This window comes from Candoia aspera, chromosome 11 (genome assembly GCF_035149785.1).
Source record: "Candoia aspera isolate rCanAsp1 chromosome 11, rCanAsp1.hap2, whole genome shotgun sequence".
Classification (NCBI taxonomy): Eukaryota; Metazoa; Chordata; class Lepidosauria; order Squamata; family Boidae; genus Candoia; species Candoia aspera.
Genome location: NC_086163.1, coordinates 23,066,082 through 23,084,703, shown reverse-complemented (window position 1 = coordinate 23,084,703; position 18,622 = coordinate 23,066,082). Strand labels below are relative to the sequence as shown.

Below are 18,622 nucleotides of genomic sequence, written 5' to 3'. Positions count from 1 at the left end.
CGGGGGGGGGGCGGGAGGGAGCGAAGGCTGGGGGGCGCTCAGAAAGCCCGGCCGCAGGACCGCTGCAGATCTTCCCGCTGCAGCAGCAAACCGCGACCGGCTTTCCCACCGGCAGGCGGCTGCTGCGCTGAAGGGAGACCCCGACTCCGCTCAGCCGTCGCTGCTGCTGCTGCGCCCGGTGGGCAGGGCGGCGGGAGTGCGGTCCCGCCACCGGTGCACTCTGCCCGCGCGCAGCGTCCCTCCCTGGCCGCCCCGCACTTCGCCACGGAGCGGCCCGCATCCTTGCTGCGCGGCGGGAACCCTTCCTTGCGGACCCACGCCGGGCATGGCGGGTGCGTGTCCGCAAGGAAGCCCCTTTTGCGGAAGGCCCCGCGGGCGGATGGGTTGGCGCGGTCGGCCGGCCGGCCGCGGTGGCTGGGCTCCCGTAAGGTCACACGGAAACCAGCGCCGAATCTACTGACGCGGGTGGCTCAAATCCACTTTTACACGCTGGCTGCGATTCTCCAAGAAGTTGGGCTGAGACAAGCGCTTGAGTTGCACCTTCCCTACCATCTCCCGGGATGGGGATTGGGGAGGCGGGGGAGACCTTTCCTGAAGCTAAGGAAGAGGAGCGAAGCCCCCATTCCTTTGAGCAGGCATGTGCAAGATGCCTGCAGGAGGCCTGCCCGTTCAGGCTGCATCTTGGTGGCTGCCGGCCTGGGTCGCTGCCTGTCCCTATCAAGCTCTTTCAACAGGGACAGGAGCTTACCCAGAGGGGCAGCAAGGAAAGAATTAAAGCCAGAGACCCCTGGGAGCTTCTGGTCTCCATGACACCGTTCTGCAAACTGGTAGTCTGCCCCCAGGTTCCCTTGCACCCTTCTAATAAAGTCACAACCGAAAGCATTTCTTGAACAGATTTTGCGTTCTGTTCTTGGAGTAAGTAATGTGGGAGTGGGAGCCACGTTCTCCTTAGTCAGCAAATGGCCACTGGTGGATCCAAGAGGCACAAGGAAGCTCATCCCTTTAGGGGGAGATGGGCGGTGATAGAAATGTGAATAAATAAATAAATTTGGGATCTGAGCCTGGATCAGGGCCAAGAAAGGTGTCCCCGAAATCCCGGGGAGGTGACTTCGACTTGAAAGAGGCGGGACCCCAGCCCATCTCTGCCCTGGCCAGCGTGAAGGAGCAGAAGGCAAAAGGGCTAGGGCAGCAATGGGAAGAATCGTCAGGTGATGGGACGGCGCACGCTTTGTGTGCAACAGTCCCAGATTAAATGCTCCTATCCCCAGGTAGATGGGACAGAAGCTCCACATGAAACTGGTTTGGGCGTCACGCGGCTATTTTTCAAACCATGGTCTGTTGAATCAGCCGCAACGTGGTGAGGCCACCCGCAATTTGCAAATCCTGGGATCTGCATATAGTGCAAAGCCAACACCAAGCAATCCCCACGATGTTCTTGTGTGAGCAGCCAAGCGTGTGTTCACTAGCAAGGAAGATCTACCACAGCCTTGGGGAAGCAAATTTGCAGCTTCCGTTTTTAGGAGCTCAGCCTGCAAGCAACAGCTCTTTTCAGCCAGTTGCTTCTACAGCCCCAGGGGTGCATCAAAAACTCACACAACACGTTCCCAGCAAGATTTTGATTGAACAGCCAGAAATTTCGCCAAGCTGCAAGAAGGAAATCTGGCTCCTCACCTGCAATCCACCAGCCTAGACTGCAAACCGATAGCGGGCCAGGCCCCACACGAGGAAAGGGAGCTTCCAGGACGTTCCCAACTGGGACGCTTAGTCCCCCAGGGAAATCTGTCAGTCCAGAACAGTCTGATCAACTTGCTTGGAATGATGGGCTACCAGAAAGTCGATGACCCATGTTTTAAGGTGACACCCGAAGAACTGCGGCTGGTGTCCTCTGGAAAGGAACTCCCTCCCTCCTGGGCCCGTGAGTGTGTGGGAATCTCTTTGAAGCTCAGGTCTGCTACAAACCGCACGTGCTCCCTACAAATGGCTGTCCTATGCGGCCTACCTGCAAAATTGGATGCCCGCTGCAGATGTGAAAAGCAGCGAAAAGGGAATGGGACTTACGGGTGGCCCAAGTAACATCCCAATTATACAAGAAGACTGATCATAGGCAAAGACTTTTTAAATAGATCTTTTCATTCACTTCCACATCTGTGTTTCACCTTCTGTGCATGTATGTGTGAGTGTGTGCGCACGCTCCTCTGTTGGTGGTGGTTCTAATTTTAATACTGATGTTTATAACCAAACACACAAATAAAGATCCAGAAACGCTTTCAGCATTTTTTTTTCTAGCAATCAACAAAACATGCCAATCGAGCTATGCTCCCTAAGGTGGAAAATGTTCTCCAGTTGACAATATACCCCATAAAAATTTCCATATACCCTCAGAGAGACACATTCACCATTTGGCATGGCTAAAGGTCTTTGCATCGTTATAGACAAAGCAGGGGAGCCCAGCCAGCTATCTACAGGGCAATGTTTAGGCAATTCAAGCACTCTTTCGAGAGAGTACAGGTTTTAAAAGCAGCCACTGCACGTAAAATACATTTAATTACCAGACTCTGTTCTGCGGCTCAGCACAGCCTGAGCCTCAGTCTCAACAGCCAGGAATATTCCTCCACGCTATGGAATTCTCTGCTAAGGACAACTTTAGCCCGACCAACGGAATATTCGGAATCACATCTTCTTACAAAAGGAGTCTTGTTTCATCAGCTTTATTTTCAAGGTGACAAGGGAAAGAAAGCAACTTAAAAGCTCCAGCTGTTACTTTTTGATATAGAATATGCCATAAATAAAAGGATGCATTAACACAGGATAAGCCAGGGTGGAAGAAACAAAGAAAATCAGACATATAAAACAGCACAGGGAAGATGCACCCATCCCTGCTAAATGTTGTATTAAAAGGGGGGGAAAAATCCCAAAGTGACAGGTTCTAACGGTTTAAAGACTCTTTTACACTTCACACCACAAAACCATTATGGTACAAGCCTGATCAAAACAGCCCAGTATGAAACCAAACCGTTAAGACGCTATAAAATTTGCTTGCAAGGAAACAGCATGGGAGCAAACGGGAATGCCAGCTATGAAAGATCAACAGTTGTGTTCTTCTTCAACACCTGCTTTCACTAGAAGTCAGACAGGAGATGCGTCCATCAACGTGCGTGCATGCTATGGAGGTTATGCACTGGGGACCCAGCGCCTCGATGGAAGATTGGATGGGGAGGTTTCCCAGAGCAAGCGTTCTTGGCGTGCAGCAATTCTGAATGGGGCTGCACACCCTCCCCCTTTGTGTGAGAAGATTAAAAGTTTGCATCTTGCTTCGTGATGCACCACAGCTGGCTATTCTTTCTGAACTGGGAAAAGTCTGGTCTCTGAAAACCTGAATAACTCACCGTGGCTTGGAGGATTTGAACAGAACTGGCAAATTAGAAGAGCAGATTTCAAAACCAGGCAGCTGCCAGAGTCCCTTTGCTGAAGGGGGAACCCAGGTGCTGGGGCCACAGGCTATTCCATCCTAATTATTTCAGGAACTGAAATCCACAGCTGTAAGTTCTCTTCCTATGTTTGCGCAACAATTAAACATCAAGGGAATTATGAGTTTTTTTCCCCCAGACACAAGAATAGAGAGAACTACTTTGCTCTTAGTTGGTGAACAAAAACACTTACTTATTAACTCACTTGGCTGTTTGGCCTATTCCATTCATACTGAACCCACAGAAGGGGCTTGCTGTTCCAAGGGGAACCCAAATTGACTCATAACACTCGAACTGGAGAGGCAGGCAGAAAAATTGCAGCATTCCCAGAATAACTAAGAAACTTGGCAGCATCTGGGGATATACTGTTTCTCACGTTGCTTTCTCCCTGTATAATAAATATATCCATCAATTGCAACCATGTCCAGGAATCAGCACTTGGAATAACAGCTTCCAAACTGACCTGACCAAGTGAAGTCCAATTATTCATTTAGATGCAGTTTCTTTAAAAATAAAACTAGCAGTTAGCTCTCTGAAAGACATTTCATAAATCTTTTTTTAAAAAAAATTTGTATCTAAAGGATATGAAAAGTTAAGTCAAAACTTTTTAATATGAACAATTTGGAACAAGCAGATCTAGTTTCTCCCTGGAGAGTAACCAGAATGCATCAGGATGAGGACAGAAGGACGATCGACAGAAAAGGCTCCAAAATATGGTTGATGTCCCAAAGATTCTTATCAAAAAGACTTGATGGCATAGCAACACATCCTTTTCTAAGTGATGGGTCTCACTCACCTGAAGGAACCATCACCTCTCTTATTTACATTTCAAAATTAATGCTTTTTTTTCTTCAGCACAGTGAAAATCCCAGCAAATCAAGTCAGTGGGAATTCTCCTAACAGAGATGTAAAACAGCCTTATTAATCTCTGGGTTTGTCCAGTCATTCCGAATGTCATCCAAGTGATTGTCAAAATCCACTAGTGTTTCGTAGGACCGGCTGTCCAAAAGGGATTCAGAGATCCTCTGGGCTTCAGTCCAATCTTCGCAATAATCACTAGGGAGGAGGGGAAGAGAAAAATAAAAGAGTAAGTGGTCTTCAAGAGCCAAAAGACAATCTGAGGAACCAGGACACCTGAAGCGAAACTGATGCTGCCATTACCTACCAAGGTGAACTCTGGGAATTTCAGGGAAAAGGGGCATGTCAGAAAAGTGAAATCCACATGCTAGCCTCATTCTGACACGGTGCTGGTTTAGCACAATGTGGGTCAGCCTCAGATTTCCTTGCTCCCCTCCTTTCCAGCACAAAGGCAAGGAAACGAGAAATCTCTGCTTCTATTTTTAATTAATGCAGTTGGATGAACTGTGATTAGAACACTAATGAAAGGAAGTAACATCAAACCCTGGTTTCTGAAGGCAGCTTTCCTCCCAACACTCCAGAGTTGAGATTAGTCACAGTTTTAGAGTTCAGATGTAATGCTAAACTCTGACGAATCTAAAACTGGAAACAAAAAGTTTGTGCGTGTCTTTGGGAAAAGACTGGAGGTGCAAAGGCTCATTCATATAATATTAGCCCACCTGCTTACAGCAGCCTTCAAGAACTCAGTGCCTTGGGAACAAAGATTTGAGAATTCTACCAGCTCTCACGGTGCAATCAAGATGTGCACCTCATTTTCACATTAGAAGCCTGTTTCACTGCTGCTGGAACGTACCAAGACGCTTGCCCTGGGCTGCTGTGTCAAAACCCACCCCTTGTTTCCCCAGGGCCCAATTCCTCTCCACAGTAATTTTCATACGTTGCTCTACTGCTGAGCTAAGTTTGCGGCTTCGTTATGCTGTGTTACTGGATAAATTAAGCAGCGCTGTTTAGTCTTCGCTAATGGATCAGTCACTGTGATGGGATGTGGTAGTAAACGGCATTAAAATGCTTATTTTAGTGTTGATACTTCTGCACTGTTTTGTACTTTCTGAATTAGCCCAGAAGGAAAATATCAAGTAAAAGAACTGCGGAAGCCGGTCCTTTTTCAAATGCGGAGGCTTGTTTTAAGAATACTCACACATGCGGATCTCTGCATCGCCATTTATTTTCATGGTGTTCATACACGTGAACTGCTGGTTTTAGGCACTTCATTGTAAATTTAGTGTTATCCACCTGGTACAGAACAGAAAGCAAGGGTGGATTTGTATCGCGCCAATACATTAAAATGGAGTATGGCAACACTGAGGCACCTAGCTTATTGCTATTCAGGGATCTGTAGGTGTGACAGCTGGTTAACATGGGAATAAGGTGGCTTGCTGTTGCTTCCAAAACAGTTTCCAGGCACAGGCTGTCCATCCGCAAAAGAAGTAAGCGTCCTCTACCTTACATCAAAAGAGCATGAGAAAAACGAGGGACCTTAGCTGCTATGAATTGCTTCGATATAGATTTCTCCTTTGAAAGTGGAAGTCCTTGGTAGAATTCTTCGGTTATCCACCCTAATTTTTTCCTAATACGAATTCCCAGGTCAGAGAGATTTGTACCCTGAGCTGAGGGTTCCCGGTCCCCTCTGTTGTTAGACAGCTCTCGAAGCAAGACACGGAAGACGTTAAGGATGAAAGGACGTTAAGTAGAAAGAATGCTTGCATACCATTATGAGGGCTGTGTCACTGAAGTTTTCTGCAATCCTGGAGGCAACCTTTTCGGCAAGCAGGTTTGGACTACAAAATAAAGAGAAGTTGCCCGTATAACTTGGCTGTGAGTCACAGCAGTCAAAATAAAGAACAAGACTTGACCACAGGGGACGTAACAGGCCGTTAAAGGGATGGATCCTGGGTTCAGTTAAACATGAAGGAAGAAACAATTGCAGAGGTAACATTTTTTCCTCTCGTCAACAGCAGATGTTGCTCATAATATCAAAACCCTAGAACTAAGGAGAGTCCCAAACTATCTTCTGTAGTCTCCTCTTGCCACCCTCTGGAACCCTAACCCCGTTTCTCCAACCGCTTGTGTTAGCACAAAGCATGGACAACGCTGAAGAAATAGGGAAGGGCTCTTCTGCAAAAGAGGAATTAAGTGAAGGGTAAGGAAGGCAAACACAGCTACGCACCTGGCATCCTTCACACGTTCGTTTGCTTGATAGTAGCCGGCTATTACGTAGCTGTTCTCTCTGCACCAAGAATCAATCTGAAGGAGGTCGGTAAAAAAAATGGTAAGAGCCCAAACGCAATCAAGGGGCAGACTAAAGCAGCAGCAGTTTGTAGCAGGCAATTTGATTCAAATAGCGGCTCAATACCCGTTTTGTTGATGGTTATTTCACACCGACTTATCCTTTGACACCTGTGGCCAGGACACGCCGAGAGCTGCTGGAACAAGACGAAACCGCCGGCAATTGGTTTTAACCTGCCAGACGTATGGAGGGCGTGCTTTGCATACAAAATGTTATTTTGCCAAGCTTCTTAGGCAGGACTTTTGAGTTTGTGATAAATTCTATTATAACCTTTGTTTTGCTAATGCTAATTAGGTGACGGCTGTGAAGAGACAGGTTACACATTTTACGTGTTTTCTGAATGAGCAGGTCTAAGGAAACACACGGTGTACAGTAATGTGCAAAGAACTTGGGATTTCCATGTTCACTGTGTTCGCTGGAAGGGAATGTCATGGGATGCCAACTGTCTTTTGCTTGTTCTCTTGCCATCAGTGCGGTGGGTAGAGAGAGATCTAGGATCAAATACCACGTCTGTCGTGACATCCCAATTTATTTGCATTCAGACTGTTTCCTCAGCCTTAGTTTGCCATCTGTAAACCGCACAGTGATCTCGCACTTCAGGTGGCGACTGTGAGGACAAACAAGGCAGACGCCATGAAGGACACGTCCAAGGTGAGAAATGCTCGAACTGAACCAGTTCTAGCAACAGTGTTTTCATTATCTGCCCTCAGTTCTCTGGGACTGTCCTAGGAGGCGGCTGCAGAGGAGGAAATTCAAAAATGAAAGAGAAGTAGTGCACAGGGGAAGGGAACCCTTCCTCTTCCTCTGATCACTTCACGGAAGAGGGAAGGGAAGGCTGATCCAAGAAGGAACCCCTGAACAGAGCGAGACAGAGAGAAACGGACAGATGGCACAAACAAGAACAAAGGAACTACTCTCAACCCCCCTCTTCCATCTGTAATTCCTTCAACGATATTGAGAGGTGGGTCAGCACAAACTGAACCTGAGGGAGAAGGCTCCAGAGAGCATTTATTAATTCCACTCTGGGCGGCCCACATCCAAACTGACTGACAGCTTGAGCTACAGGCTTTAAGGAAACCCTGACGGTCAAGATCTGGAGATAAGGCCCAATACTGTCTTCTTCCTCCCACTAGGCACTTTAATTATTGCCAGCATTTGTATAAAACTCATTTTTTTTATCATAATGTATCATCTAATCTGCCATAAAGCTTTATTAAAATACTTAGAAAGAATTAAATGTTAGGATGCACAATCTGATCTGAATGCATTTATCCAAACTCAGATTTTGGTCCTGCTTGGTAGCTTTGAACCTACTATATTTGCTTCTCATAATGAGATTATCTGATTAAGATAATCCAGTGATTTAGGGGAAGTAGAAAAACTACCCAGCAATTATGTATATTCTAGCTGTATTTTAAAAAAAAAGGAAAAGAAAAAAAAACGGATTCCCAAACATTTTACATTCTGATCTCCTGTTTCCCAAACACATCAATCTCATTGTTTAGCAGCATAATTCCAGTCCCAAATTACAGTCTAAAAGCTTTGCAAATAATCTCTTCCAATGAAATGACGTGAATGTGCTTTGTTAAGCTCTCATTTAGTACCACCGTTAAAGAGCCACCTGCCATCACAATCATAACCATTTATAACCTTAAATTTATTGAGTAGCCTCCAAGTTGAGATCTTGCAACTAAAAACTAAACACACAAACAGAACGTGTTTTCATAGTAAGTAGCATGCCTGAAATATTTTTTGATCGCTTTTTGGTGGGAGCAGGCTTATACTGGTTTTCAAATCTAGGACCACCTTGCATTTCTGGTTAACAAGTTAAGGATTCATGTCTATTGTTAATAACCCCACAGGACCAGCTTGTGAGTATTAACTTTCCGTTGGACAGAATCAGCACTTGTTGGAGGGCACCCATTCTCAAGATTTCACCTACCAGATTACTATTATTCGCTGAATCACAGTCTTATGTTTTGTGAGTTTGGGCCAGATGGATAGCCAGGACTGCCAGACCCAGGTCAACCATACTTTTCACTTCTCATTAGTTCTACTGGCGATCTACAAATAAAGCTGTCAGATCTGCTTACTGCTGAGGGAACGGCAACAATAAAAAATTGCCCAAAGATAGATCAGTGCCTTGGCCTTCTAAGACATAACGCACTATCCCTAATTAAGTTTCTCCAATCTGCCCTAAGTCCCACTCAGCAAGCCACACTGATTTACTAATTGATTCAGCTCTGTCCATTTCCAATTCAGCTGGAAACAGGCAAATCCCATTGCGTCGTAATTAGTTTGCATGCAGACCTGCAACTGTCCAGGTTCTACAGGGGCTGTATTTTCAACCCCATCAGGTACAAACTCAACCCTAATTTTGCAGACATTTTCACTTACAAAAAGACCGCCTTCATTTGCTTGGCAAAGTAACGTCTGAAAGCTTGGCAACAAAGCTACACTGTTTAACAGGAAGGTGTTTGCTGGCATTTTATCTTCAGTGAGACTTTCAAATACAGGCAGGAAATGTCATTTTCCAAATACTTCCATTTACAGCTGACCTACGAAGCCCAGCAGCGTCTTGTGAGTTCCCCCCTCGTGAAGCCCATGGGGTTTGGGCAAGACAGCAGACCTGTTCTGCAGCACTGCCCTTCATGTTGGGGAACTTGCCCCCCTCCTCTGAGGTCTGTGCAGCACCTTCCCTCCTGACATGTCATAAAGCTGCCCAGGCAAATTTATTCTACCGGGTTTTTAATCCTTTTGGATTGTCCCATCTGTGGAATGCCTGCTGCTCTGAGCTTGGTGGTTCGCTTGCAGATGTTTCATTACCCAACATCATCAGGGAGGAAGTGTGGCGTTTGCTGCCTGTTTATATATTCAGCAGTAGCTTGCCATGCCAATTTTGGTGGGGGTTTGGTTTCCTCCTTGGTGGTTTCTTCCTAGTTCTTTTATTGCCTCTTTTGAATGGCATGTAAGTGTGATTTATCTCTACATGTCTCCTGATGGCTGGTTTGTTTTGAAGGAAAGAAAAACGCATCCCTCCAGCAGCCGACACTCAGACAAGCAGGGATCAGGCCCAGACAAGCAATCAGGCAGGAAACAACACCCTAATCAAGGAACTCCCAAGGAGGAAACCACACCCCCACCAAAACCAGCAGGGCAAGCGACTGGACGAGTAAAAACAGGCATGTATATACTGCTACCGCAAGTTATAAACTATGACACACTATACCAGGGTTTCTCCACCAGGGTTCCGCGGCACCCTGGGGTTCCGCGAGAGTTCCCCAGGGGTTCCCCGGGAGACCACGATTTATTTAAAAAGTTATCTCCAATTTTTTTGGCAACTTCACATGAAAGAGGCAAGTTCCATTCTTTTTCAGTTTAGGAACACCGTTCCTCAGGCCTACCCATGAAGCGAATATAACAATTTTGTGCCTTCTGGCCTGGCTTTGAGCCTGAACATGCAGCCCCCCCCCCAGGCCTGGAGAGTATTTCCAGGTCAAAAAGGTGAGAAAGGCTGCTCTCTCCTGTAACCAGACTACACGCTGCCTAAACAGGCAGCAAACCGCGCTCTCCCTCGCACCTTCCTCGCTGGGCAAGCCCCAAGCTCAGCAAGGAAGCCCCCCGCAGCGCAACCCCGGCCACAGAGATGCTCTACATTGTCTCATCTGTCTCGGAGAGGGACTTAATTGCCGGTTTAGTATTACTTGCGGATGCCAAGACGATAATTAGAGCTGCCCCCTCCCTACCGCCAACCGCAGCCCTGATTCTGGGGGGGGCACAGGGTCTTCTCGAGCTCCAGAGGCTCCTTCGCCCCAACTTGCCCCCCCTCCTCCGAGGTCAACGCAGGGGGGCGCTGCCCCCCGACCCGGGGCCCTCCCCCGGCCTACTTCCCTGGGAGGTAGACTGCCCCTCTTTGGGGAAGCTCCGCTCCAGCCTCACAAGCAAACGCCCCTCATTCCGGGGCAGAGGAAGCCTTGGCGTGCACAGAGCCCGCTCCGCGGGGCCTTCTCCCCTCCCTCGCCAATGAGGTACGCTGCTCCGCGGGCTGGAGGCTCCCTCTCGCCCTCCGGGGCGGGGCGCCTGCGCCTGGCCATGGAGGCTCGCTCCCCTCCCCCTCCCCGCGGGCCCTCACCAGGCTGAGCGCCACCTCCAGCATGGGGGCGAGGGCTAGGCTGCCGTGGAAGAGCGGGATGCAGTCCACGAAGAGCGTGTGGGGCGGCGGCTCCCGCTCGCGGCCGCGGTGGGGCGGCGGCTGCCTCTCGGCCACCAGCAGCCCGTTGACGGCGCAGTGCGGGTACTTGGCGCCGTGGAGCACCATCTTGCAGTAGGCCTGCGTGCTCAGCTTCATAGCGCCGGGCTCCGCGCGGCCGCCGCCGCCTCCCAGGCCCCGAACGGCAGCGGCTGCCCCGGCCCGCCGTCGAGGGCGGAAACGCCGCAAAAGCGTCGCGAAGCGGCTCGGCGCCGTACGGACAGGCGCGCGCCTGCGCGGATGGAGGGGAGGGGCGGAGGGAGCGCGGCCCGCCCTAGTCTGTCTCTTTGGAGACGGGGGCCGCCGCGTGCGACCATAGAGGCGTGCGCCCTAGAGGGGCAGAGGAGTCGGCAAGGTTGGGCCAGGCTGGCGGATTGAGGGCGGAAAGGGAGGAAGGCGGGGCTTGCGGGGCGTGATGCAGAATCCCGCCGGCTGGAAATTGTGGAGTTGCATCCAACTCAGCGGCTGCTCTGCAATGAAGAGTCCTTTGCACGCCCCGTCCCTCCCCTCCCCAGCAGGCACTTCATTTGGTTTCTTCTGCGGATCCCACCTAAAGGGAAACTCGCCTCGCTTTGAATTGTTTCCCTAGAACGGAGTTTCCCGACTGTGGCAACGTGAGGGTGGGTGGACAACTCCCAAAATTCTATGATTTCTAAGGGCACCTCCCATGTCTTCCGCGCAGTCCCGGAAGTCTCGGACGGAACGGGTCCCTCTTCACGACACAGCTCTATGTCACCCGCTCCTTCCCCCTCCTTGGCGGGACGGAGCGCCGCCAGCCTCTGAGTCCGCCGCTATCCCGTCGTGCCTTGGGCCCAGCTTCCGGCTGGCCTGGCGCCTGCCGTTTTCTCCTTCCGTCCTCCATCTCCGGCCGTAGAGGACACGGGCCGTCTCGGGTGGGTGGTTGCCGGCGGCCGCGGAGGGAGACTCCCGCTTCCCCGGAGGCCTTCAGCGCGGAGGGGCTGCAGGCGGGGGGACGCGGGCCGGGCCGAAGCGGGCCTCGCTTTGGCGGGCGTCTCGCACTACACCTCCCATCGTCCGCAGCCGAGGGCTGGCGGTTGAGGAGGGGAGAGGGGCGCGACCCGAGCTGGAGGGCGTCAGGGCGGGTCGGCAGAGAGCGCGATAAGCTTCCTCGCGAGCAGAGAGGCTCTGAGGCTGGAGACACCCCGCCGTTCCCGGGGAAGCAGCCAGCGCAAAAGCCTCGTCGGGAGCCGGAGGACGGGGGCAGAAATAGATCCCGAACTGCCATACGTGCATTTATTTATCCTTGCGTTTATTCAAATTCAGTCACAGCCCATCTCACCCAGAGCGACTCTCCTCTGACGGCCGGTCGTGGGAAATAGCTCGATTTGAGAGCCGGCTTGGTGTAGCCGTGAAGGTGCCTGGCTGGACGGCCCAGCCCGCCTCGCAGGGTGGTGGTTGTGGGGGAGAGAGGAGGCAGGGGGATTAGGTAGGGTCGCCGCCTTGAGTGACATAAAAAAGGTGAGATGATGATGATGATGATGATGATGACAATTTTCTTGTAATGCTGGTTGGGTGATTTTGGGCCAGTTCCTCTCCCTCAGCCCAGCCCACCTCACGGCATTGTTGTTGTGGGGAAAATAGGAGGTGGGAGTGTTAGGTAGGTTTGTTGCCTTGAGTTAGATAGATAGATACGGCGGGTAAAAGATGATGATGATGATGATGGTGATGATGCAGGTTCACACGTTCTCAGTTCTTGGGGATCTTAGGCGATAATACTGGACTAGAAGGAATAAGACAACAAGAATAGAGAGAGCCAATTTGGTGTAGTGGTGAAGGCAATGGCCAGGAAACCAGGAGATTGGGTTCTAGGCCTCCCGTCAGCATGAAAGCCAGTCCTGCTCTCAGCCCAGCCCACCTCACAGGGTTGTTGTTGTGGGGAAAAGTGGAGGCAGGAGTTTTAGGTGTGTTCTCTGCCCTGAGCTGACCAAATATAAAGGCGGGATATCATAATAATAAGGCGTAAAGCTCAGAACAAGGAATCTGTTGGGGGCCCTTGTCCTGCCTAAAGTGTTGGTTGGTTCTAAAGCAAAGGAGGCTGCTCCTGTCCCTTCTCTGATGATGGTGAAAAGGTCTGACCCACAAACACCCCCGTCCTGATTGAGCAGGAAGAATAAGAGTAAGGCTGCTGTCCTGGGCACCTTTGCCTGGATGTGAACCTCGGTGGAAATGAATAGGTCTCTGACAGTCTTGGGCAGAAGTAGACTGAGCTCACCGGGGTTGACTTTTTCAAGCAACTCCGAAATGGACTCTGATTGTGAAGGAGTAAATCTTATGAAACTCAGTTGACTGATGTGTGAGTCAGCGTGGTTAGGATTGGTTATGCCTTGAAAAACCCCTGCAAGGCAAGTTAAATAGGAATACTTGCTGGGGTGTCTGCTAAACAGAAGCTCTTATATTAGGACTGAAACATTTCTTCCCTGCCCTCTGCGTTCTTCACATTGTTTCTTGAAGGACCTTTTATTCTCATGGACTTTGAAGTCTAAATAGGCATCGTTTCCAAATGCAACAGAAGCTCTTGTCATGACACCTGAGGAAACAAGAAATAGCATGTGGGGGAAACCTTGCAGGTGGTGGATTCCCAGTAACTTGTGCTGCATAATGTTGTGCCTTTATTTCTGTTTCAGGATGTTGGCTGCTAGGGCATTTAGCCTTATTGGCAAGCGGGTTTTGTCCACTTCTGTTTGTATAAGAGCTCATGGACATGGTAAGCTAGCCATTTAATCACCTTAACTGGTAACTTGAAAACCATTTTTGTCTAGCACGTTTCAATGTAGGAATGCAGTTTCCCTTCATAACAGTTCTCTAAAATTAAAATGACAGCTCAGGTGTCTACCCAGAGACCTTCGTGTTAGATATGAGGGTGATCCCAGCCTCCTTTGTCCTTGGTCTTGGTTATCATAGTGGCCTGATGGATCCAGATCTCATTAGCAAGGCTTTTTCACAGTGGCATCTTCTGAAGAAGTAGTTTGTATTAAGGAGACTGGTTTCCTTTTTGGCAATGCAGAATCTTTGCAGAATAAAAATTTTAGCGCTTATTCTTCTGTCTTTATATTTGTGCCTTGCTAATGTCCTTCTAGAGAGCCAGTTTGGTGTAGTGATTAAGGCACCGAGCTAGAAACCCTAGTCCTGTCTTAGACACAAAGCCAGCTGGGCGACCTTGTGCCAGTCCCTCTCTCCCAGCCCTAGAAAGGAGGCAATGGCAAACCACTTCTGAAAAATCTTGCCAAGAAAACTGCAGGGACTTGTCCAGGCAGTCTCCGAGAACCGGACATGATGGAATAGATTTTAAAAAAAGAGTCCTAAGTTTCCAGGGGGTATGTTAGAATAAGGCATTGTATTTTTTCCTGCCTACAGAAGTTACAAAAGCACCAGCGTATACTCAGCCAATATATGAAGATTACCCTCTTATTCCTTTGCCGGATATTCCATTTGTACAAGACCTCACTCCTGAGCAGAAAGCTCTGAAAGAAAAAGAGAAGGGATCTTGGAGTGCCCTTACACCCGATGAGAAGATTGCTTGTGAGTACTGTTATAAGGGGAGGCATGTTAGAAGAAATTAGGGAAACAAACGGACCAATGAAAAAGTGACCTGGCTTATTTAAATGCATAAATGTGTGTTCAGTTGTCAGCATCGGTCTGGCTACTTTCTTTGAGTATTTTGTACTTTTACAAAGAGGGATTTTGTCCCTTGCCTCCCTCCCTCCCTCTCTTCCTCCCTCTCTTGTTCCAGTATACCACATCAAATTTGACAGGACATTTGCTGAAATGCTCAAGCCGTCAAACGACTGGAAGACAGCTATAGGTGTAGCTGGCTTCATGATTGGCCTCGGTGCTTTATTTTTCATCTGGGAGGTACTGTTTGGTAAGTCATCCACTTTTATGGAGACCTTTAACCATTTAAAGAGGAAGATTGCACAGGAAGATTAATTTAAATTTAAGATTAATTTAACCATTGCACAGGAAGATTGGTTGGAATGGAACGTTCAGATTATACCTGCACAGACCTTTGTGCTGATGGGTGAATTTTGTATTGTGGAAAAGGGACAACCATGCCTTATTAAATAGCTTTTCAGATTTTGACTGGCTTCTGAGGTACAAGGCTAGGAAGGAACCTCACAGAACTCTTGCTGGCCCATGCCAAGCCCTTGTCTCCTTTTTTCTTTTTTTTAAAAAGTATTAAATGCAAAAAACAAAAATAATACACAGAATTATAAAGAAACAAAAAAGCTAAAAGACCCCCAGACACACATGACATATATTTACAGCTATACATACCTCAATAAATTGAAGCCATCATTCATTACAGTCATCCATAGCTAATCTGTATTAATTCTGCAGACCACTGAATAGTTGGAATCATATGTTTGCCTTTCCAAACTATGAAAAGAGTGCCGAGCTAAGGGGCTTCTGGCTGGTGTGAAGATACAGATGGCACGTGAATTTGCTAACACAGATTCATGTGCTTTTAACAGCCTTTCTCTTTGGAGGGCACGAACTATGCACCCATGTCTGTCACTTTGGGAGAGATTAGTTGTTGTTGACTAAGTGTAGTTGTCACAAACCATGATCTTTTCAAATTGCAGTTCTGAAACCAGTCCCACACACTTTATCGGAAGACTGGAAGGCCATGGAGCTCAGAAGGATGCTAGATATGAAATCGGACCCAATTACTGGCCTTTGCTCAAAGTGGGATTATGAGAAGAATGAATGGAAAAAATAAAAGCCTTTAGGAACCAGGGCTTCGCTTTGGGTTTGAAGTTCTGAAAGCATTTCGTCATCTCCATGTTGCTTCCCTGCTTCTGTTTTTGGTGAAATAGAATGCTATCCTTGTTGAAACCATAACAGTTTATGCACTTGGAAACGTTGAGCTGTTCTTACAGTTTAATATGCATAATTGCTCCTAAACTAAATCCTGTTTGCAATTTTTTTTTGCTGGAAGATTAAAAATTACAGTTCAAAAAAGAGGCATGCGATTCTTTATTTGATGCGGAATGATCTCTTCGAAATATCTGGGGCAACAGGCTTGCTAAATTAGATAGTGGTTATTGAACCAGTAACTGTAAAAGCTGCTCTGATAGGCTGGTGCGCTTTTCATCAGCACTTGGTGTTTCAAATTTTTGTCTTCTGACAGCAGGAATAAACTAGTGATAAATTACCCGAAGTGTTCAGAATTAGTAGTAATTTGTTGCGTGTGCACTGATAACTAAGAATTGTACACTGGTGAGGTGGGGCTGCTACATAGACAGGGGTCGGCAGTTTGTGACAATTGCTGAACTGCAATTCCAGGCAAAGCGTCCAGCTATACATTTCAGTACTGGCAATAAATATAAATATGTATACATCTGCAGGATTGTTCCATAACTCTGTAGGAAGAGTTTTAAGTTCAGTATCACATTGTGGGGCAAAGCTTTGTATACTCCCCTCTTCACTGCACACGTTTCATTCTGTTGGGGCCAAGTTGATTAGAGAGGGACCTTGGAAATGGGAATGGTTTGATGAAGCCAACTCAGTAGGTATTGCATAAGTCAATGTTTCTCAACCTCGGCGGCTTGAAGATGTGTGGATTTTAACTCCCAGAATCCCCCAGCCAGCATGAAGTCCACACATCTTCAGGTTGCCGAGGTTGAGAAACACGGGCGTAAGTGGTAAATTCTATACTTTGAATTTCTGGGAATGGAATTGATAATCCAACTATTGATGTAATTCCTTTATGCAAATCATACACGGAATATGGCAAAAAAATTGCATCAAAGACTAAGCTGAAAGGGCCTGGGGGCAGCTCGTCTTTGGAGAAAAAACATGGAGTGTTTTTCGTAAGCTTTGAAGAAAATTAAGGATATGGTAAGAGTTGTAGGAAATGGTGCCAGAGAAAAATTCCCTGTTAGAATTGAACTGCTTCTCGTTCAGCGAAGCTAAAGGGAGGGAGATTCTAGGCAGACAGCCCTACAATGTGTAGATTCCAGGATTAGCTGTTTCCATCAAGTCCGAGAGTTGGTCTCCAGCTGGAGAGGTTGGGGAAAGCTGGTTCAATCCATTGATCCGATCCAGCATGTCTCTCTCCTTCTACTTAGGACTGTTGCAGGGTCTGCTGGCAGCTCTTAAACTGGCATCATTTTGTGGTTCTCCACAACATACATAGATGGTAGGGTGCTGACAGCATAGCTAGTAGGAGGTTCACCTTTACTGAATTGCAGACAAAAGTTTTATTCGTAATGTCCCCCATGAGGGTGCTGTTCAACTGCAAAGAAACATTAACGCAAAAAACCAAAAACCACACAAAAGCAAGAAAACCAACACACAGCCTGAAACATCTCTTCCCAATTCAGTCGTCATAGTCAAGTAGTGAGACAGACAGACAGACGGTCGAGTGACTGAGACAGTGATTGAGACAGATACACTGTAATGAACACCTTTCCATAGTTGTATGGAAAGACCTTCAGTATATATGTATATTTAATGATAAATACAGCTCGATATCAACAAGCACCCCCTTTTATCAGAAGATAAAATACCTCCCTATGTTTAAAAAAAAATTGGGGTATTTGCCACAACCTTCGCTCGTTCAAGTCTTTTCAAAGACAACCCCGGAATTCTCTTTTTATTGTTTCTGCTGCAACGACTGGGAGATTTGGTCCCTCCCAAGTATCCACTGGTGCCCACCCTTTTCAAGGCAGCCCCCAGAATGGTTTTCCCACCAAGGCAAGCCTTCCTCAAGCTGATGCTTTCTGGACGAGTTGGAATACTGTTCCCATCAGTCCCAACCACCAGGGATGGCTACATCCCCAACGTCTTGGGACAAGGGAAAAGGCTGCTGGCCACCTTCCCAGATAGTCCTGACCCTTCTGTCTCTGAGAACCTGAAGATGTGGTTCTTTCCCTGATTGGCCTTGGTTAATTCCATTTTGGTTATTCCGTTCTTCTCTTTCCTGTTCCCGAACTTTATTGCCTTTTCTAGTGCCTTGTTTTTATGTTCCAAGAAACTATTAAGTCACCCTGAGTCCCTTTTTGCCAATGGGGTGGTCATCTAACAAAAAAAAGATAAAGGATTTGGTAGGAAGCCCCGGTGCCTGAAAATAGCTTTCTCTGCTCTGGACGTTGGTTGGGACGCTTTGTCTGGCAGGACAGTGACCAAGAAAAGGACTTCTGGGCTTCTGCTGAACTCTGGGGACCCTGGCAGTCACTCCAGGGCATGGGCTTTTCCAGTCTTGTTTGGGTTTTGCTGAGATTCTCCAGTAGTGCTGTCACTCTCTGGAGGAAAACTGAGCCAATAATGGAAACTTTGACCAGATAAAATTTAGAAAGAGTCTGAATTTTGGACTACCTTAAACTGGCATGACTGTCTTACAATTTCTACAACATGGACCAGTAATGCAAGGATGGCAGTTCTCAATTCTCCTCCCTAGTTTTTTTAAAACAATGTTATCGACCCCTTTCCCTTCTCTTCCTCCTTCTCCATTTTCTACCAGGATCCTCCTCCTCCTCCTCCTCCTCCTCCTCCTCCTCCTCCTCCTCCTCCTCCTCCTCCTCCTCCTCATTGTGTACTAGGATTGGAAGCTCCCACTGAAGACACTATTGCAACTAGAAAAGCATCAGTTCTCATTACGACCTGTCACAGAGGTGGGACAATTGAAGAAATTCACCCAGGCAATTTCTAGCTAACAACTGAGAGTGCTGGTCCCCC

At 47.8% G+C, this 18,622-nt stretch overlaps 2 protein-coding genes across 2 annotated transcripts; one reads left to right on the top strand and one right to left on the bottom strand.

Annotated features, from left to right (window-relative positions):
* Positions 1 to 2,692: 2,692 nt before the first annotated feature.
* Positions 2,693 to 11,064, bottom strand: EMC8 (ER membrane protein complex subunit 8). Its single transcript, XM_063312690.1, has 5 exons — positions 10,805 to 11,064; positions 6,553 to 6,629; positions 6,094 to 6,163; positions 5,524 to 5,618; positions 2,693 to 4,523 (listed from the first exon to the last, which is right to left on the bottom strand). Exons 1-5 carry the CDS (start codon positions 11,018 to 11,020, stop codon positions 4,364 to 4,366), a joined length of 618 nt encoding a protein of 205 aa, XP_063168760.1. The 5' UTR covers positions 11,021 to 11,064; the 3' UTR covers positions 2,693 to 4,363.
* A 603-nt stretch (positions 11,065 to 11,667) lies between these two features.
* LOC134503928 (cytochrome c oxidase subunit 4 isoform 1, mitochondrial) lies at positions 11,668 to 15,711 on the top strand. The gene is made up of 5 exons (XM_063312897.1): positions 11,668 to 11,814; positions 13,567 to 13,646; positions 14,297 to 14,461; positions 14,673 to 14,804; positions 15,526 to 15,711. The coding sequence occupies exons 2-5, from the start codon at positions 13,568 to 13,570 to the stop codon at positions 15,660 to 15,662; spliced, it is 513 nt and encodes a 170-aa protein (XP_063168967.1). The 5' UTR covers positions 11,668 to 11,814; position 13,567; the 3' UTR covers positions 15,663 to 15,711.
* Positions 15,712 to 18,622: the final 2,911 nt, after the last annotated feature.

Excerpts from the sequence above, each read along its gene's own strand:
- EMC8 (XM_063312690.1), bottom strand. The coding sequence starts at position 11,020 with ATGAAGCTGAGCACGCAGGCCTACTGCAAGATGGTGCTCCACGGCGCC. Across the intron at positions 6,630-10,804 it reads TGGAGGTGGCGCTCAGCCTG|ATTGATTCTTGGTGCAGAGA; the intron begins GTGAGGGCCCGC and ends GACCTCCTTCAG. Across the intron at positions 4,524-5,523 it reads CGATGCAGAGATCCGCATGT|TGATTATTGCGAAGATTGGA; the intron begins GTGAGTATTCTT and ends CCTCCTCCCTAG.
- LOC134503928 (XM_063312897.1), top strand. The coding sequence starts at position 13,568 with ATGTTGGCTGCTAGGGCATTTAGCCTTATTGGCAAGCGGGTTTTGTCC. Across the intron at positions 13,647-14,296 it reads TATAAGAGCTCATGGACATG|AAGTTACAAAAGCACCAGCG; the intron begins GTAAGCTAGCCA and ends TCCTGCCTACAG. Across the intron at positions 14,805-15,525 it reads CATCTGGGAGGTACTGTTTG|TTCTGAAACCAGTCCCACAC; the intron begins GTAAGTCATCCA and ends TTCAAATTGCAG.